We start from the raw sequence: 21,942 nt of genomic DNA, 5'->3' as shown, positions 1-21,942 counted from the left end.
TCTTTCTTTGTTTGTGAAGTGCACGATCTGTCTGAAATAGCAGATGATCGATAAAACGTGGTATCGAGGTCATATGACCCCTAAGGTACGGCCAAGAAAGGACTGTGTTTGGGTCTGTGTCAGAATGTACTTTTTTGTTCAATATATTCACGTAATGAGTGCGCCGCCACCCCATGACCTTTCCCGGACGGTTCGTCTTTCAATAACAAATCGGTAATATCGAGCGGCCGAAAACCTGTCACCAATCCTTGTTCCGATCGTGACTGGGGCCAAACCTGACCCTTTTTGTTCTTATCGTCATCTGTTACCGATCTCCATTCTTTCCATTGCAATATTTAGCAACTTGAACGTTTGGGCGATAAACAAATTGCCGTGTCCATTTGAATGATGGAGTTGATCCCGTGGTGAATTTTGCGGTAAATGAGATTTAAGCTTATCCGTTATTTATATTGTTGTATTCGTAGACGTAGGTCTCATAGGATCTAGTCTACGCCGTCGTAATTGGTCGTAGGCTGTCGCACCATTTTGATGTCGTGGGATTTTTAAGCAGGCTGTGACAGAACCAACCGCCGACAAGGATCTAAAGCCCCTGTGTCACGCTTGTGCGTATATGCAAGCCCGCATGGGTTGCGTATTAACATGTTTTTGGTTTAGGTTAAGTTTGCAGCCGAAGAAGTCATTTCTTTGGTTTGATAACTAGACTGCTCAACGGTGGGTCAAAGTAGAAAACAACTTCCTCCCTGCAAAATTTACTTAGACCAAGCAAATATTACTGCGGAACTCATGCGGACTTGAATGTACGCACAAGTGTGACAGGGCCTAAGACAGCCTTTTCCATCACCCGACGGCTGTATTCTGTACGACACATGAATGACTACATTCCACGAATGCCCTTACTTTGCGATCTTGTATGACGATCGTATGACAATACTGTTCGTTAAGATAATGGACGCCTGAATATATAGTTTAAAAAATACATTGCCATTGGCTCCATACATTCATTGGTAATCCAGAATCCTCAAGATTCTTCAGATTTAGGTCCATATTCATCCAAATTTCGAAAAGTTGTTTTTGGTTCTTGTCCTGTGATACTTTATCACAGCGCTTGATCATATTGCAGAATGTACAAAAGAAAAATGAGATAATACAAAATCGGTCTTTATAAATCTAGAAAAACACATGGACTTATAAAAAGAATAATCTAAAATGTTAAAGGCTATAGCTGCATTGCTGATGCCCTTTGATGGTATTCAATTTGATTTGAAACAAAAATACACATAGAAAAATTTAAATTTACTACTGACAGAAAAATATGGCGACGACGGGTTCTCAGAATATAGTGACGATAAGTTCACAGACACACTCCCCTTGACTCTTCAGCTGTAGAACCATGTCATGCCTTTTCTGTCACCCCGAAATCCGGCGTTCTCGGAAAGGAAAGACTTTGTTCAGTTGAACTTGACATGAGTCATATGTCCACACCCATTCCCAACAGGTTAGAGTCAACTTCTCTCCGGTTCTGTACTTCCGGTATGTCCGTCTGTACTTCCAGTGCCTTCGTGGACTCGCCTTATGATGCAATGACTTACGTTGACTTCAGGACTTTCGATTGATCGGGGGGACCAGTAAGTAGTCACTGTGTGGGTTATGTATGTGTCTGTTTATGCGTGAGTATGCCTGTGTGTCTGCATGTCTGTGTGTATGACACTTTCTATCTGTGTGTGTGTGTGTGTTTGTGTGTCTGTGTGTCTGTGTGTCTGTGTGTCTGTGCTTTCGTATGCCTGTGTGTGTGCGTGTCTGTGTGTGTATCTTTCTGTGTGTTTATCTGTGCCCAAAAATATAATCTTCAAGTAAACGCGTAATACATAAGTATTCACAACTTATTTTGTAGCATTTCTGTTTCGCCATTTCTTATAATATAACATTCACCTCCCCACACTAAACTGCAAGCCTGCACCCACATCTACTTGGAGATCACCCTGCTGTATATCCTGGGCACAGAGCCAACGCGAGGTGACATATGGTTGTACAGATCAGTCGTGAGACCCGCGCTCTCTTGGCACTCACCCGGATTATGTAACCTTCCCGACGTCTCTCGACTTCCTAGTAGCCGGATTCACACAGAGAAATGCTGCCGTATTTGTAGGTCTAGCTGAAGATTTCTGCGGATACGCTATGTAGGAGTCTTTCACACGTGGTCACACGGGATTCCTCTTCTTTGCCAGACGGTGTGATTCTAGCGTCAGTGTCGAGGGTAATTAAGTTTGGTGTTTTGACATAGTTCGGATGGCTGTGCCGAGAATCGTCCTTAAGAGTCCATTAAAGGTGGCGACGCTTAAGTGCAAGGGAGTGTGGTGTTTATCCGTGTCAGATACAGTCTGCGGAGAAAATATACAGCCTTCGATGTGTGTTGGAGAGATACGGTTTTCGCACTAGTAGTGTGGTCTGTTTGATCCGTATCGACCAGTTCACGCCTTTACCGGGAACGTTACAGAGCGTTAAGGCGGGGCATAAGCTGATCTACACCGTCAAAACATTCCGTCCTTACAGGTGACGGCGTCGCAACCGAAATGTCGTGGAACACCACGGTAGCGGACTTTGCGACGGATTTTCTTCCTACGGCGCCGTACAACGGGTCGTTTGGGAATGTGACGGCGGCAGGGGCGGCGGACGGCGGGTCGCTGTGGACGGACGTGGCGCTGGGGATCGTGCTGGGCTCGCTGTGCCTGCTGACCAGTGTGGGGAACGCCATGGTTCTACATGCCGTACGCACCAACAGGGACCTGCAGACCGTCAGGTTGGTTTTGTATTTTCTTGAAGGTGTGTGTTTGTGTGTGTGTGTGTTTGTGTGTGTGTGTGTGTGTGTGTGTGTGTGTGTGTGTGTGTGTGTGTGTGTGTGTGTGTGTGTGTATGTACGCGTGTGTTTCTTAACTATACATCAAGCTTGTTTTTATGGGGTTGACCACTTCTTTTGAGGCAGTGGAAGCCGAATTTGCCCAGTTCTCATAAAATATGTTAGATAGCAAAAGCGTTTTCCCATTGTAAAAGATAATTAGAATGTCAGAATGTGTGGCTTTACATGTGCACGCATAGATTTGTTTTTTCATAAGTATTTACGATCACATACATCTCAAAATGTTGTACAACAGTTTACAATGCAGTAGCAACATCTTAATATATCAAATTGAATCTAAACACACATCATATGCTTTTTGTTTTATCATCAGTAACTTCTTCATCGTGAGCCTTGCCGTGTCAGACCTGGCGGTCGGCACGGTCGTCATGCCGCTCAGCACCGTCAACATCGTCGCACACCAGTGGGTCCTCGGGCTCCCCGTCTGTCAGGTACGCGATTTTCAGTTCACTGCCTCTCCATCAACTAAACGATGTTTTACTATCATCGTCATAGATACAGGGATTTGATTAGGGCCCCTTTCCACTTGGACGGCGCTCTCGCTGCGATCTGAGATTTGAGAGATTGCTCAACGAGATTCTTAGATAAAAATATTTTCACCCTCTGTATATTCTGTTGTCTTTTCAGTCGTACTCTTACATTTTGCATAATGAAATTAAGGGTTACCGAAGTCCAATCTAGGTTGCAGCGAGGTCAAAGCGCGATTGCCGTCCTTAACAATTATCGGTATCAACAAAAATAATGGTAGAACAAAGCTTATTGTTAGTTATAACGACAAGCATTCGACTATGTAAACTATAGAAATGGAGTAGCCAGGTGGCTGCTTATCGCTTGATTTGATATGCCGAGAGCAGGTTTTCTTTGTTTTCGTTTCGCATGACTGGTAAAGCACTCTTAGTCGTAACACGACGGTGTTGCACGGTATGTACAAGCTGCCTAAGACCGGACTGTTATATTTGATCCACTCACATCGGTATGGACCCCTACTCTAATCGATAAGTGTGGTTGGTTCTTTACTTGCCTCCCCTCAAACACGGGGCCTAACATCAAATATACTCATTTTCATCCGTTCGAGTGATGAAATAGGCGTAAAGCGCCTTTCCCAAGGGCACAGCATCGGGCCCTGCTAAGGATTTGAACCTTTTCAACATGCACAATACCACTTTGCCACCTTTGCCACTGGAATCACCATTGGCCCCAAACCTGGTCAACATTCTCTCCCAGGGTTTCAAGCGAGTTTTCTTAGCGCTTCGAACTCCTGGACAAGTTGTTTCCCATGCCTGAAAAGATCGACCCTGCAGTTCTAGAGCAAGCTGATAGGGGGCCCAAACCTAAATCACTTCTTCATTACATCATACGCTACCTGCCACCAAAAAAAATCAAGACCATAGCACGCCCAATACAAAAGATATAAAGGCCGGAATTTCTGTTGCAGTACCAAATTCACATACCAGGGGGTCCAAAATCAACCTTGACCGTCGTATTCCCAACACCTGCCGACATACCAAATATCATCGTAATCCATCAAGAGGTTATTGCATGAGTCATATTGACGACAAAATGCGGATCAGTGTGGGGAAAAGACTAACAGACTGGCACACAGACAGACACACAGACAGACAAGCCAAAAACTTTACCTCCATTTTTCCTGCCGGTAATACCCGGTGCGGGCCAGCCGTCCAGGCGGGCTTGGTGCGTACAGTGGGCCGAGGACGCTCGCCCGAAGCCCCGTTAGTCCTTCGTTTTCCCGACACTGACCCACATACCAAATGTATAACAGATCCAGCCACAAATTCTGCTGTCCACAAACACAGATTCCGAACCGAAAACATAAAATTCACCTGAAAGTATTCCAAGAGTTGATTTTCGCAAGGGATCTTCATTTGACAAATAGCTAGCATTACAGGATTGTACTCTAAAGTTTCTAGAACATTCCTATCAGTTCGTTTACACATCAGATAAAGATCTTTGCAAATATTATTAAGAAGAAAACAAACGTGTTGAAACACTTAAGTGGTCTTTCGCCTGCAACAAAAAAAAAAGAAAAAAAGAAACCCAACGTACTACGAACGCAATATTCAACAAAAAGCTGTTGTATATTCACAAACCCAGCTCATACTTGGATGAACTTGTCGTTTCCACCCAACAACGGAAGATTATGTACAAATGAAATCAACTAACTTTTCAACTGTGCAATTAAAAGTTGAAGAAAAATGACGCAAAATTGTGCTATATATAAAACGCATAGACCTGACGATTTGATAGCCACGTACCCACAGATGTTTAGTGGTACACAAAAACGGTAAGTTGATCTGTGGTAGCTACACACACTCAGACCCATGCTGATGAACATAGTACAAACGTGTTAAGCAAATAGTCGAGATCGGCTACCGTAAATCTTTAAATATTCGCGGTGGATTCATTTTAGAATGTGCGGTGTTAGAATGTGCGCTGTTATTCTATTACTACCGTACTACTGAATTGTCCTAAACAGCAAATTTAAAGAACAGGTAAAACCTTCTTCCCCCTCCTACCTCTAAATTACGTTCTTACGAAGATAAACAAAAATGTCAAGTACGCCGTAGGTCATCTTTCAACAACTGCCTCACATTGTTTGTTTACCGTTCACTCCCCTTTCACCCAAAATACTCGAAAGCTTGATGCCTCGGGACTAATGGCCTAAATCGGGTGATGACAGCAAATAACAGACTGCCATGGAGTAGTTGTGTAACTCTTTATAAGTTATTTCCATGCGTCTGCAAATGAATTACTGGTACATTTTAGGGACATAAAATAATGCACAACTTGTAAAACAAAACGATAGACTTGCTATATCGGGCACTTCCCTTTCGTAATCTACATGTATGTGTCATTTTTACTTAACATGCACGTTACCATATAATATCCCTCGGCTACTATGAAAACAAGCGTTCTCGCTTAGCAAAACATTGTGTCGTTCGATCTTTTTATTGTAAAGATTTGTGCTACCGGGTCAGACGCACTTGGGTACACATGTCTGTGATAAAATAACACCTGCCATTTTTAAATTGAATCGTGTTTGTTTTTTTATTCAAAGAATATCGTACACATTAAAGTATCACAATTGCTTGAAAAAGCATTCTTTTGAAAACAATGATATGGCTAAAGCTTGTTTCTATCCGCCGTGACAATGTTAATATTATCGACTTTCCGACGGTCGTTTTGTCGTCACACTATCAGCAGCCTTCGGGCGAGTTTGTTTATCACCAGAAGGTTACTGAATTACAAAATCGCCCGAGAATCGAGCCTGTTCTTGCCTAAAAATCTACCCTGTCACATTGGACAGGGCTCGGTGACTTATGAACATCTATAAACAGCGTGGAGTGATCAAGATGGCACCGGCCTTGAAATGTCCCTTTGAGTTCCCAGACTCGTAGAGCGAGCACATTTTCCTTCTGTGTGACGCCGGTTTAACAAGATGTTCCTTCACAACATACCCACGTGTCACTGCTAGAATAGAAGCCATCGATTTCTGACAGGAAGCTCCCCTGAAACAATCTTTGTCTGCATTTCTCCCAATCAATATCTATCTGGTCCCTGTAAGGTTTATATAACAGCTGCCACTATTCTTTACTTTGATGCACGTTTCTCCTGTAAGAGTGTTATTTGTTCAAATTTGTTTTATTGCACGTACATATTACGTGCATTACCAGTTATGAAGGTTTAAAGGGATTATAGTGATCCTTGTATACGTGATTATTGAACTATTACAGTCCATCGATGATCGACAGCAATGTCTATTCCCACATAAAGGCTTTTCTTTCATGTGTGCGTACAACCGTTTCGGACCATTTACGCTCAAGGCAGTTTTCCGAGAAAAGTGGCTCGTGCGTGTACATATCTCGGTCGCCAGTAGCTAGACAAATATGTAGCGACTTGAATGAAGCGTGATCTGAAATAGCGTCAAGTAAAAATTTTAGACTTTCACTTTAAGACCCGGGCACGTTCGTCGTACGATCGTCGTACGATCCAAAACTGATGACAATCTTGTGATAGCCGTGCAAGCGTCGTATAAAATTCAGTTACGGAAAAGGCCGTCTTAGATCCTTGTCGGCGGTGGTTCTAGCTGTCACAGCCTGCTTGAAAATCCTACGACATCAAAATCGTGCGACGGCCTACGTCAAATGTAAACTGCACCGTTTCTGCCAAACGGTCGTTTTTTCGACTTTGGAGGCCTCTTCATATAAAATGGAAATATTTTAAAACTGTGCTTGAAGTACAGATACTTCCTTTCAGTCCTCAAGAGCGCACGACCCGCCTATTAGTCCATACGATGAAATGCTGGAAGGTTAGCTGGTGTTAAAACAACAAGCCTGTTACGGTCAAAACTTCCCTGTTCTTGATCTCTGCCGCTCTGCTAGTGCACGACTTATACGGTCGGTGGGATTTCTCCAAGGAAGCTAACACACTTAACGAGATCACAACGGATTAAGGTCACTTTCAACGGGATAGAGACTGTTGACGCCCCTGACGCACATACCCGACCATGACCCCCCGACCTTCTCCAGACCATGGTTGAGAGCTAGTTAAGGTCATCTGTGGTTGGGAATTGGTCAGCGAGGTTGCCTACTAGTCGTTAAAAGTCGTCTGCGTCAGCTCTGTAAGAAATATCAATGTCGGTAAAGTCATCCTCGAATACGAGTAGAGTACGTAGCAAAGTGGAGCTAGAGTAGAATGTATTTAAGACTACTCACAACCCAGCACCGACGCCCTTGGTTGAGGAGCGGTCGTGTGATGGTCTTGGGTGTGCTACAGGGGCTTGAGCGACCAAAGTTGGATTTGTATAACCTATGAATTTATAAACTGAATATGATTCCTGGTGTCAAATTATTTTTTGATAGACTTCAAAACACACAGAACGTTTACTAATATGTCTTCTTCATCAATGGAATTCGCTTGAACTGATAATGACTTTTCAAGTCACTTAGTGTTCATATTGTCAAAGGTGTGACAAACGTAAAAAGCCATGACATAAAAGAACTACACATACAAAAGTTATATAATAATAAAAGTTACTACAGAACTAAAGATGAAATATCACTGGAAAACTTTATTAGTTTTGAAAGTCAAATATCAACATAAACGTGTATGTTATTATTTACGATATACATAGCGATTCTTCCATGTCTAATCATAAACCGTGATTCATATTTCTTTCATCTGATAATAAAACTTCACTGCATATTTATGTACAAATTTAGACAGAAGGGCTATAAACTAAATATGGTGTTATTATAATTGAAGATAAAAATTTGGAGCGACTTGTATATAGAGCTGTGTTTATCACCCATCGTATGGCCATGGGTGCAAGGCGATCGTATCTCGTCTGCTCCTGAATGTTTAACGGCCACCAATAGGTACATGTACATATTGATACACTCTTAATTAAGGAATTTAAAGTAATGCATAGTACTAGTAGACCATCCGACATCAGCCTGGGTTCCTTTGACCACTGTATGCGTCGTGGAAATGTCGACAGAATGAAACGAAACATATAAGGACACTCCAAAAGCCGAATGTACAATCAATACGAGGTCGTTGTTTGGGAATTGGGTAACTTTAATGGCTTATTGGCTCCTATTGTAGGATTTAGACGATCTAAAAGTCCATGTTTTAGTCATTTGTCTTACGTAATGAGATAAATGTACCTTATATTTCCAGTTTTGTGCAATCGATCATAAGATTTACCTTCTCATTGTTGCTTTTTAATGTATTCTTAGGGAAGCCATGCTTAGAATGCGGTGCGTTTACTTTTCTGTTTGCCTACGCCATGTTCGTGACATGCTGTTTACGGCACGGTGCATGTTGAATAACATTTCGCAGAAGCAGTGACTATACGGATCCTTTCATGATCACTCAAACAAATCAGCAGTCACTGTGACAGACCATATCATAAGAAACAAACTGTTATAGATTGGGACGGGGCCAAGGTGAGGAGAACAGATGCATCCGTTGGATAAAGGAGGCTATATGGATCCCAAAATCTACTTCGTTCATTAACCGTGATGAGGGAGATATAAACTCACGTTTGGGACCGCATTCTTCACACTGCAGCAGCGACATCTAGCTGCAGTGCGAAATAAAACAAGTCACATTGTCCTTAAGCCTCCGTCACAAATAAGAAATTCAGCTCGGCCGACGTGTTGGCGAGCTTCAAATGTGCATTTTCGGCCGAAGTACGGCCGACGTCCTGTCAATTATGCGGGCTTTGGGCGATTCTTAGAAATAAAAGTTGATCCAAATATTGGCCTTTTAACAGGTTAGTCGATACTGACTTCGTCCATGTCCAAGAGATGGTACCATCTCACGGGGGATTTTTAGTTTTTAGTGTTCGACGGACGTCGCCAGAGACTTTCATTGGAAAATACGGTCGACGCTCGGCTGATTTTGAAATTCGGCGAGCTTCGGGCGATCTATAAAGTCGGCCGACGCTCGCATGAATTGTGACGCCGGCTTTAGGAAGGTGACAGACAATCATCGAAATGTAGGCAAGGAGTAATCTCTCTGGTTGTGTACAAAGAACTTGTGCTTGAATCCATGAAATCACTGTTGTTCAAAGTTGAACGTTACCGTGAACGGTATGGTAAATAGCATGGTAAATAGCCAGTATACGGACTACTACACCAAGTATATTCTATGCATGCCATCCTATACAAACAATGAGAAACCCTTTCCTGCCAGGCCCACAGCCTGTGTATAACAATGTACGGTAACTTTAACTGTCATAATGCCGCCTGGTACCATATAAAGAGATCTACTAATGCACCATCAGTAATCCCCAACGTATGCACACTACGTGTATGTATGTATATATGCGTGTGTTGTAAAAAAGGACCCTATTTGATAACAAGTATATTTGTTGCATATAAACTTTTATTTATATCAATGTCGCCATCGCTAGAATGAGGTTAGTTTTGCCTACACAAATCTTACCCAGCCTGGTATTGATAGTCGTTATGTAACGTTATAACATCCCTAATTTCCCCATAGGAAACAAGGTTAGATTCCATACGGAATGCACCTTGCTCCTTTACTCACCTTTAACATGAGGGCAAATGATTACAAAGAAAAAGAAAGAACTTTATTGCACGACTATTGTAGCAGGTACAAAGTATGGCAACAACAGTAAACATAGAACAAGACATAAGTATGGAACAAAACTATTCACTACAACAAAATGACTATCTTAGGTTTTACATGATTCAAGTTGGGACGTTGGATCAATACGTGGGAGACCCAGCCGTCAGCTGGCGTTTGAAACTTGACTTGGGTCAATATAACAACGGTCTATTCATTAGATGGTGATAGAAAGACCTTAGGGTTGCGCTGATGATAGAGCGTTTTCACTCAATTTCCAATCAATGAAGCAGGCAGGTGCTGACCGCCATGTTGGTGTCCTTGATTACGTAGACCGTAGCTCAAACGCACACAGTACGTTTTTCTCTGTATTTCCTCGGCAGGTTTTTATACCTTTTTCTAGTGTTACCTTCTGTGAGTGATGCACACTTTGGAGACGTCAATTGAGATGGTCAGAAGATGTCTAGACCTAGTCTGTGTAACGCATACTCCGCTGCCAGGGTCTTTTAATGGCCCCTCCCTGCATAGGGGCGAGAGCCATATGTTGGGCCAGCCACAAAAGCGGGATCCAAACAGGCTATGAGGATCTCTATAGATGTCTTAAAAGACGTGAGCTCCGATTTACTGAAATGCAGATAGCTGTGTCTGCCTTCATGTTGTTATTAAAGTATTGAAAGTTATCTTCATAAATAAAATGATAGGGCGATTCCATGGAATCGCCTTGAATCATCCATGAAGATTTGTGTCATTGGCATAATTTTGAAATTGTATCTGGAGGGTATTGAAGGTGATCCTGTTAACAGAACTTGTAGTTTTGAATTATCAGAAAGTTTGTTGAAGTCAATAAGGTGGCCTATTTCACGTTTGAGAGATTCCAAAAAGTTGGACCTTTGGTCATTGTAACGGGGACAATATAGAATAAAGTGTAGGATGGATTCGCAGGGGCAAGAAGGACTAGAGGCTAAGCCTCGCTTAAGAAGGCTACAATTTAAGTTGTACGTGCCGATACGAAACCGGGCATGTTTGTGTCCCTATATGACGTCACATATGGAAACCGTCTATACAGCATACATGCCTTGGTGGATTGTAGGGTTTAAAACATTTGCCAGACACTGCTTCCGGCAAAACAACTCAAAACATCTCCAAGGACACCTTCTGTTTATAAGATTGGAGAACCAACAAATCCTGAAGATTACTAGATATGAGTAAAGTCATAACAATGTTTGCCACACTCAGGCTCCTGGGGACGAGAACACTCCAGTTGATCTCTCTGGGATTTTGTTGAGATGAATGATATCGGCCAATCTCATATCTTGGGATTTCTTCAAGGTGATATAGTTTTTCTGAGATTTGTGAGGGGCAATCGAGCTGTCTTCGAGAAAGAAAGAGAGTGTCGGTAACTTGCCGGTCTTTCATATCATATCTTAACGACAAAATACGCTTGATATACACAACCTACGATACATATTCTATGGTACGTTGATACGTTGAGTTTGAGCAGTCACCGGAATGCTGAAGATTGTTAAAGACGCGATAATTGTATGCGCTATGACAGAAATTGATGTTGGGTTAAACCACTCATACCTGGGAGGACCCCTAATATTATAGATATGTGTGGTGGGTTGTTTAACGTGTGGCTGTCTTCAAACACGGGACTTCCGACGCTTTATATTCGATCCAAGAGAACGTCCCTAACCGAACAAACGTACTCATTTTCATCTGATTCGATTGTGGAAATTGCTGAAAACGCCTTTCCCAATAGGAGAGAGATTCGAGCCCGAACCCTTGAATTTCTAAATCGACAACCCTAACTACAATTCTACAATGCCTCCATCTGCACATCGTGCAAAGCCTGAAATGACGCGTCATTCTCCTCTCCTCAAGCGGTTTCCGCAACTTTACATGAATGTCAACGCAGAACGAACTCTTTCAAATTCCAGCCAGAGAAAACCGCATTGCGATTTACGTGTTTTTGCGTTACTCATGATATCCACATTTTATACATAGACAGTTCATGCTCTTTAACGAGTTGAAGCATAAACAAAGAATATCCACATTCAGTGTCGATAGTGTACAGCACGTTAACTTGACATCCACACAGCCGGTGTTTTATGTTATGTCTTGTCCAATGATTAATCGATTGTTATAGACAAGTTGATTGATGGTCGTCTCTATTACAGCCTTATTTTATCACCTAGGCCTTTGTAGCGACTTCCCGCTTGGATGGGAGAGAGAACCAGCGTCCAACATTTACATGTAATCACTTAGGTGGGGTATAGATATTTCTTAATGTACACACAAACCCTGTGACCTAACTATTGGGAGGGGGTGTTCGTACGATTCCCGATGAGTGTCCCGAGAGTTCAGACACGTCAAACACGTATGTAAACACGTGACCCCAGTATTGAGGTCAAAGGTGCTTGGAAGCCTGTACCGTCCTCCGCTGACCATTGATCGATTGCTGTAGTCACGTGTCTGAAGATTCACGTGACCAAAGCGACGGATCATGTATCCTGAAGAGTAGCCTGTATTTACACAAGCTCTCAGCCGGCGGTTACGGGGGACCGGCTGGACACTAGGAGCGCGATTCGTCAGGCTACCTGAAGAGGATTTGCTAAAAAACAGTCAAGTCAGACTTTGTGTGTGTGTGTTTGATAAGTTAATATTGCTAACCTACACAGATTTTCAGATATGCTTTTTAGCTAACTTTTTTTTATTATGATTTTCCCTGCAGGTATGGCTGTCTGTAGATTACGTCGCCAGCACAGCCTCCATCTTCAATCTCTTCGTCCTCAACCTCGATCGCTATTGGTCCGTCACCACGCCTTTGAAATACATGCGCAAGCGCACTAAGCGGCGGGCCATGCTGTTCATCGCCCTGGTGTGGGGTGTGTCCGCTCTCTGGATCATCCCCGTCGTCGGTTGGCACGCCTTCGCGTTCGGAGGTGCTCGGAACGTTCCGGATGACGTGTGCGACACGGAGTTTAACGCCAACTGCACCTTCAAAGTCATCACGTCACTCTTCAACTTCTACATCCCGATGGTCCTGATGAGCGTCATCTACGCGCAGATCTACAACAAGGTTTGTTTGTTTTTGTTTGTTTGTTTGTTTCTTCGTTTCTTCGTTTCTTCGTTTCTTCGTTTCTTCGTTTCTTTGTTTCTTTGTTGAAAATGTCAGCAATGACATTATTTAGGCAACACTGCTGGTAGCGGTTGTCCACATTGCCACCATTTACTGCAAATATAACAACGCATTTGATGATCCACACTTGAACTGAGCGATAAAAATGTTATTTGTTTTCTTTACATTTTCTTTGTTGAAGCCACCTTTGCGGTTTACATCACTGCTCTTCCTAGAGTAGTCAACTTCAACTTGTACTTTTCTTTTCAAATCTAAACATACACAATGTATCGAGCAAAACGCCATGCAGTACTAAAGTGAGCTGCTAGAAGACGTAGACTTGACCAGATACCTATCTCCATAACAATCCACCAATAGCTTCTTTAGTTATAATGTTAGATCACAGATACAAATAGTACGTTACGAACGCTGGCAAAAACAGAACCTTCTTGGAACAGATAAGCATAGCAATTTCTATACATTAATGTTTTGCAGGTCCGAAAGCGACATAAGAACCTCAGCGTGCACATCTCCAGAGGTTCCGTTCCGACCAACAACGACATCAAGATGCACGAAGGTCTTAGAAGATCCTCCACGTCAGAACTACAACGTCTTAAAGCCAAACGCGGGTCTCTAGTTGGAGACAAGATCCGAGGACCCTCCCCGGAGAAGAAGTCGCCCGCGAAATCTTGCAACGGGCCTCGGGGTCAGCCCGTGTCCGTCTTAGCCAAGATGTCCTCCCAAAACAACACGATCCAGTCCGTGATAGACACAGTTCCGGACGACGCGAATTATCTCTCCGTGGACAAGACGGACTCCAGCAGCCGGCGCTCCTCGGCCGAGATGCCGCCCATTCCTGAAGACGGGTCCGATCTGAAGAGCGAGAGAAAAAGCAGCAAGATGAGCTGGCCAGGCGGGAGACTGAGTCCGCGAAAATCCATCGCTGATCCGCAAGGGTCTCCCAGCAAACAAGTGTCGACGAAAAAGAGACTGAGTCTCACTCGGGGCAGCCTCTTGCGACGGATGAACTTGAAGAATCGCTCGCGCATGCACTCTGAGAGAAAAGCGGCGAAGCAGCTTGGAATCCTGATGGGGTGTTTTGTTGCGTGTTGGTTGCCGTATTCCATTCTCTTCGTGGCTTTTTGTAACAGCGACATAAGTGAAGATATTCTGATCGGAGCCACGTGGCTGGGCTACATCAACTCTACGATGAACCCGTTTCTCTACCCGCTCTGTAACGATAACTTCAAACGAGCGTTTAGAAAGATGTTGGGGTGTGGGGAGGGATCGCAGCTGCAGACATCTTCTCGTTTGTAGTTAATTAGTTATCATGCATCGTCTGATTCTTTGAGAAATAGGCAGGACTTTACGATTGTCTGACGCAATGTGAAGCTATGATGTCCACAACAATATTCGATACACAAAATTAGGGTTGAGACCGAATACATATACTTGTTTGAGAGATTATCTACACGGAGTTCGGAGTACTACTGCTAAAACACGTAGCCATGCTGTCACAATATTAGTATATGAGAACCTCGTTTTCGTGAGGATTAGTCAGCGCCATTTTTCAAAATGGCGGCGGGTTCCTGATGCTTGAGCATTCGGTTTAGTCACTGGTGTTTCAGATTAAAAGCTCGTCTGTGCTGGCAGTTGTAATGGTTTCAACACAAAAAAAAGATTGAAAAAAGATGACGTATATGTCTATTCGTTCGTGTTTTAGAATTCGTTCTGAATTTGCCTGTTTAAGATAAAAGCGTGACAAAGTTAAATGTAAAAAGAAACATTTTCTTCTGGATAACATGTTAATCTATTGTACGTTAGGCCAATGATAATTTTTCTATTTATTCAAATGCGACACCCAGGAGAGCTCGGGCCATAAGAGACAGCTGGCGGGCGTACATAATGTACGCCGAAAAAAACTCTGCAGAAAACAATGTCTACATCCGATATGCATTGACAATAATGCCCGCGGTTGGTTGATTGAGTGCGCCATAAGTAGTCGCCATCTTACTGAGAGAAAAAAAAAACTATCGAAAAGACCAACTAGATATCTGACTGCCTGTCTGTTCAGTATTTCTTATATAAGAACTTACAAGTTCTAATGAACGTGATGTGCCTTTAGACATGTGTAGAGATAACTCGTAACTAGTCGCGAAGTAATGTTGAACACATCTTAGATAAATCTGTCGCCAAAGTTGCTAAATGACGGCGCCTTCATTAAAGACGCAGCCTGTGAGAGCCCTGTTTACATCCTATGGTACAACGGATATCTAGAAAACAAGGAAAACCGTGCAATATTGTCATACCGGTGTGTTGATGTTTGAGCAGTGATTGTTCCCTGTTCTGCCATGTTTGGCTGTCAGTAGCGAAAGTTATGTTCCATATTTGAAGACAGTGAAATTCGTATCTCACTACTGTACCTACAACGTATCTTACAATCTGACTAGCAATGGATATTGTGGCAAAATCTTTTTGCTCACTAATAGCTTCATACTGGGGAAAATATGTTTCACCGGTTGCCTGAATACTATGTCTACTTTCAGTTGCGCAATGTTTTCCGAATTGAATGTGGGCAAAAACATAATCAAGTATGGCATGTTAATTTGTTGTCTTTTATTCCTCGTGATTATGCGATTGTTTTTGTGCAATAGTGATTTGCTTCTTTGTATGTTTCGTATGATGTCAACCAAAAAAGTGACCATTTGATATATGTGTCTAAATACTAGCAGCGACACCAGTAAACGTTTAACCTAAAAATATATGAATAAGAAAGAAGTCCCGCTACATTTTGGAAACTTGTGCGATGTTCTTAATCTTGAGAATATTACTTGTGTCTTGTATTAAAACATTGTAAGAATTGAAACTGCCTTTTTCTGTTAAAGGGTCGATATGAGGTGGTTATGTCTTTTGAAATTCTGTGGTAGTCAGTAAGTGGTCATGTGACTATTCCACAAATAAAGAATATTGTCTGTATTTTTTTGTATTCTGATCAAGCTTTTTGTGTCATACCTGCAACATCTGCTAGGAGAATTTGACTTTCCCGACTTTGATCGTTCAAAATTCAAAGACGATGTTTGAATACCAGTAGACAATTTCGCCTTTAACCAGTTCCCAACCACTGACGACCTTGCTCACGACTAGCTGTCAACCATGGTCTGGAGAAGATCGGGAGGCCATGGCTGGGTATATCATATGCCAGAGGCTTAATTTAAGAAACCAGGGGTGTTCAAACTTTAACGGCCTCGCCAAGATACAAGGGGCAGAACTCAAATTTCGAGGCATAATCATAAATGACATAAAACCTTTAATCAATGTCCACCATATGTTACCTTGCATGTGACACACTTTGGAAAGATAGAGAGAGAGAGAGAGAGAGAGAGAGAGAGAGAGAGAGAGAGAGAGAGAGAGAGAGAGAGAGAGAGAGAGAGAGAGAGACTGACAGACAGACAGACAGAGAGAGAGATAAACAGTTGACAATTGTGCTGCAGCCATAGGCGCGTGGTTCAATTCTGGGGCTCTCCTTGCTTGTCTAAAAGTCATCTACCCACTCACTTCTCTTTCCGATTGAAATACAAGAGGGAGTCCTCATTACCAAACATTTTGACAGTCTGAGTGTAAAGGCATGTGGAGCACCAGAAACAACACACACAGTTCTAGCGTCTCCCATGTTTTTCCATATCATGTGTGAGTGTGCGTGTGTGTGTTTATGTATGTATGTATATGTGTGTGTGTGTGTGTGTGTGTTTGTGTGCGTGCGTGCGTGTGTCTGTGTGTGTCTGTGTGTGTGCGTGTGTGTGTGTGTGTGTGTTTGTGTGTGTGTGTGTGTGTGTGTGTGTCTGTGTGTGTGTGCAACTTCTTACCTACGTATTTTAAAAGAGTGTCGCCTGCAACGAATGATCCCTATCATAGGGTTGTACTTTTGTGGACATTAAACTTGATACGCTATGAACATTATACCCACTTATTTGAGCTGTTCCCCCCTTGATTCTAGGCGATGTTGTGAACTTTTTGAACGGCCCCTTGTAGTAGTAGATGCGATAAACAGGTCAATGACGTTATCTGCTAGATCAGGACTGGATTCGCCCTTATCTGTCGTCTGTTAGCGCTACTTTGCCTCAAAACAAATAAGCGACACGCATTCCCGACCCAGTTCTACGTGTATAGACGCACCTATCGTGACAGCTGGTAGATATAAGCAGATATAAGAGGGCCTGCATGCCCCTTTTACGTAGAGCGTAATCGGCCGTTTTCTGAATTTAGCATAAAGCGTAGGGAGGCATTATGAATTTAGCGTATTACGTAGCCGGCCCTCCGAATTTAGCGTAGAGCGTTGTCGGGACCCCCCCCCCCCCCCCCCCCATTGCAGGCCCTCATGTAAGGATCTGGCTCCGAGTTTCACGCCTGTTTTTACATCATTTATTGATACGTCTTTTTACTAGTGCACCTTTTAAGCTCTTTGCCTCCTACAAATGGTGCACGACAAGAACGATGTACTAAATGTTTCATAAACATGCGTGAAACACTGAGACTGACCCCGGTCCTTACATCTGCTTGGAGGGTACCAGAGGGTGGCATTGTGACAGAAAACAGACGACAGTTTCTCTAAAGTTCCCGCCAATTTTAAGTTTAGTCTTGGGAAGATAAGATTGTAAACAGATCTGATGATCTGGTCTATTTTATCAAATCTTTGGCGTTTGCAGGCTTCATCCAAGAATTGGAAATGTTTTAAATAAATCGTGGGGAAAAAATTTAGCATTTCAGTGTGCATACACTTTTTTGATTTTCTATGAAATATTTAATAAAATTTCGAACACAAAAATCAAAAAATAAGTATGTTATGCTCTTTTTCATAAAGCTGGATATTTTATAAAACGAGTCGACGAGAACTTTGAATTTTGAGACTTTCGTTGTTGAAAGCTGGTCAAATCCCGATAGAAACGATAGAATATCCAAGTATGGTGATAGACCGTTTCGCAAGCCACGTCTTTATTTGTTTGTTTGTTTTGTGTGTGCTATAGAAAAAATGCCAATGGTCAAAAATGTCGCCAACTACACCAAGTAATCCTTACTGAATCCTTACTGGAACCGCAATCAACTGCCAACGAAACTTAGTCTCATGGATCAAAAGTGTCACCTAGCAATCCTTTCTAGACCTGCAATAGATCCCGGCCAGGCGACGTCCTTTTAAAAAGCACTTTGCTGTACAGAATATGATTACAGCTAATGCTTAGCGGCTAATTAAAGAAATACCCGTTTGGGGTACTTTTCTTCTTATTATATAAACGCTATATAAAACTGGAGCAAATATGGGTCGTGGGGAGGTGGGTGGTCTATGGCGGGCAGGCCTCCAGCCTAGCTATGGCTCGGCATGACTCGGTCGGTCGGTCGGTATAACAACATAAAATGGTTCAAACACAACAAATGAAGACACCGCACAAGTATTTACATGCGGGTATAGGTTTATTCTTAATTGACCATGCACAAGACATTTTCAACTATACATTCTGTTATCATCTGTGAATTAGACACTCCTGGAAAAATAGCTTAAGGAGTTACTAAATCAAATACATTCGTAGGACAATGGTGACAACATGTAACGATGTTCTAAGAATTCTCCATGTATTTTTACAATTGAAGGAAAATGTCCTCACGTTTGAAAATGTTATTGGATAATCAAAAGCATTAGAAACTGTTGTACAGGCTGAAAAAGGATAAATGCGCCATGCTGCTATATCATTGTAGTCTTGTAGAAACCTCTAACCTTTTTTATATCTAATTACAGTAATCAGAATATACACAGGTAGCTATGCTAGATCTTTAATAACTAATGTATTATCTGCAACAACACTAATTTTAATAAATCATGTGTATCAGGTGGTGCCATGCTATACTACATTATTGATTTGCTCTTTTTCCGATTATCTTGCAAATTTTCTTGTAATCTTACCCCAGATTCTTAACATAAATATTTACACTCAAGGTAGAGGGATGTGTGAAGATGATGAAGTGTATGTAAGTTTAAAGTATATGCGTAATATTTATATGTAGTAAGTCGTTTTATATTACTTGTAATTTTATAGTTCCATGTGTAGAAACGATTACTCTGTACAAAAACATGCAATTCAGCCTACTGGCTGCGAAATGTTTTTAAAATGCCTCTGTGCAAATAAACCATTCATTCATTCATGTGTGGACTGTATGCCAAGATTCTTAGTGACATGATTCCACCATTATCAAGACAATACATTGTGTGTGTTTTTAACGAAAATTTGACACATTAGAAACATGACACAGTGTAGCTTAGACAATGTAGCTCCAAGGCAGTGAATTTCAAATATTTGTATATTTCTCTAAAGAATTAACACAGATCATGTTTCTGAATGCTTCATGCTACTTATTAGGAATTTCCAAACAAATCTATGTTTCCTACAGCCGAGACCTTGATTAGAAAGCCAAACGATAGAGAATCTGTCCGCCCAGTGCAACGGCCATGATCCAGATCATAGCCTCGTTTTTGGACCCATGGCTTCCTGCATACGGCCCTATAGAGAAACGGAAAATAGAATATGAATACTACCAACTTTACTTCAAACAAATCCTCGAAGAAAAAAAGGTTCGTGGTTCTAACTGCGCATGCGCAAGTGAAATGCATTGTGGGTAATATGTCAAAAGTCAATATGACACCAAGACAAAGGAAAACTCTCTACAGGTCTCAAGTGGGGTCACAAGTTAGGAGCTTTCACCTTTACCAACTGACCAACAATACATATCACGCCACCAACCGGATGGTACTGGTCTCTACCAGTCTCTACGCCAGCTATAGTATAGGGAACATTTTCGCCCATGGAAGTTTGGCCACCAGATGGTGTCCTTTGCAGTCGCAGTTTGACTCTAACCGTGGACTGACTCTACTGGCCAATCATTCCATTTTTTGCCGAATTCTACGATCCATACGCCCGTAGCTGGTGGAGGCTAGGATGATACATCTCTAAAGAGATCGCGGGGTAGAAATAAAGTGATCACTTGTTTTACGCGAGTTTTAATCAGTATGGATATTTGTCCCGTGGAGCAGGTCAAACAGTATGTGTTTTACCTCAGATACTTGTGTCATACTAATACTTATTAGAAATATTTTTTAGATTCTTTTCTGATTCATGAACCATAAGGCTGTTGGGATGGACTACTTTAAGAGAATTATTTGGTTTGGTACCTGTTTGATCTTCAAACGGTCCTTGACGACTTGTCAGTTCTGCTGTCGGCCCGACAGTTGGCGTGGTGCTGGCTTGAGTGGACAGGACCTCCGTGGTGCCGCACCCCTGCTCGTCCTCCCCTGCCGCACAGTCCGGGTATCCGTCACAGACCAGATGACCGTGCACGCAGGAGCTGACGTCCGGTGCGCCGGGCAGGCCACAGTAGAACGTCAGGCAATTATCTGTGGTCTGTCCGGAATCTTGCGTAGTTACGTCCCAATCCCTTCCAACGTCACATTCTAGCTCGTCTTCTTCCCCCAAACAGTCCGCGTCACCGTCACAGCTGAACGCTTCAGGAACACACGACGCGTTGCCGTAGATGGACGCGCATCTGTAGCTGCACGAGCCCCACATGCGGCCAAGAGCTTCTTCAACTGTAGCAACAGATTCACATGGAAAACTCGTATACACTGCCAAAGTACTATTTGTTAAAATACGTGAATAAGGAGTTGATTGTGTACCAACATCGGGTGGACAAAACATTCTTCATCAATGATTCATTAGCTTGATTTTACATGTACAGTCAAACACATTTAATCACCACACCTGCATCATATACAATGGCAAATGTTGCTAGATGGCTTATGATTATCCCCAAAAATTGCTAAATTGTTTCAGGTTAATCTTAACGCCCCTTGGTCTTATGGATACTTTACTTAATGACAATCGAGGGATTTGGTAGATATCAAACATGATTTCAAATGTCTGCATACTATGGTTTGCAAAGTTTGGGACCAGTAGGCACCTATTTGGGTCCATGATAATTTTAACACACTGTCGTGCTTTGGGGTTTCTTCTTCAAACACCAGCTAAGTTAGCACCATGTTACGTTTTACACTGGTTAATAACTTAAACTTGAGGGTTGAAATATTTGAATAGCAAATGGACTGAATATCGATTAGAAAAAATTGCACACTATTTATATTTGAAAAATAAATGTGTAGTCTTGTAAACATATTCAGGTAAAAGTGTGAACGATTTCAATTTTGACAATTTTGAGGCTATTCTTGATATGAAATATTAAAACACATACAAGTACATCAAGCTTCTGTGTCCCTATATTGCTTAGCTCAACATAACTGGAAGGCCTACATATATGTGGAGAAAGCCAAAACCACAGTGTTAGGCCCATTACACAGGGACTAGGACGGGGGAAGTATGAATTAATTTATTTATTTTCAAGCTCTTGCTCGAGGGCTACTTGTAACATATAACGCTATTCAGAAAACGTATACCTACAGTACTACACAAGATTACAATTGTAACATATCGAATAATATAATGTTCTAATAATGCGAAATACAATCTAAGCTTTTGAGGTTTGACTTCTTTTTTGCAAACAGTGAATCCGCAAAAGGGCTGTAATTTGATATGAGAACTGGTATGTCTGTTGGAATCTACATGAAATTAAGGGGACATTTTAGAAACGTCAAGAAAAAAGATATGATACAACATAACACAATACAAACACTTAAACTGGCATGTGGGTTTTGTAAATTATTCCTCACATTCCTACGTTGTTGTTTTTTTTAAACTTT

At 42.1% G+C, this 21,942-nt stretch overlaps 1 protein-coding gene and 1 long non-coding RNA gene across 2 annotated transcripts; one reads left to right on the top strand and one right to left on the bottom strand.

Annotated features, from left to right (window-relative positions):
- The first annotated feature begins 853 nt into the window (after nucleotides 1-853).
- On the top strand, nucleotides 854-16,127 carry LOC136434548 (histamine H1 receptor-like). Its single transcript, XM_066427412.1, has 4 exons — nucleotides 854-2,797; nucleotides 3,228-3,345; nucleotides 12,765-13,112; nucleotides 13,647-16,127. The coding sequence occupies exons 1-4, from the start codon at nucleotides 2,571-2,573 to the stop codon at nucleotides 14,466-14,468; spliced, it is 1,515 nt and encodes a 504-aa protein (XP_066283509.1). The 5' UTR covers nucleotides 854-2,570; the 3' UTR covers nucleotides 14,469-16,127.
- Nucleotides 16,128-18,595: 2,468 nt separating this feature from the next.
- On the bottom strand, nucleotides 18,596-20,624 carry LOC136434545 (uncharacterized). Its single transcript, XR_010755760.1, has 2 exons — nucleotides 20,365-20,624; nucleotides 18,596-19,696 (listed from the first exon to the last, which is right to left on the bottom strand). It is a non-coding gene; the product is annotated as an uncharacterized lncRNA (long non-coding RNA).
- Between the last annotated feature and the right edge of the window lie 1,318 nt (nucleotides 20,625-21,942).

Source organism: Branchiostoma lanceolatum, chromosome 5 (genome assembly GCF_035083965.1).
Source record: "Branchiostoma lanceolatum isolate klBraLanc5 chromosome 5, klBraLanc5.hap2, whole genome shotgun sequence".
Taxonomy (NCBI): Eukaryota; Metazoa; Chordata; class Leptocardii; order Amphioxiformes; family Branchiostomatidae; genus Branchiostoma; species Branchiostoma lanceolatum.
Note: the sequence above shows the minus strand (reverse complement) of the source record. Positions and strands in the feature narration are given on the sequence as shown.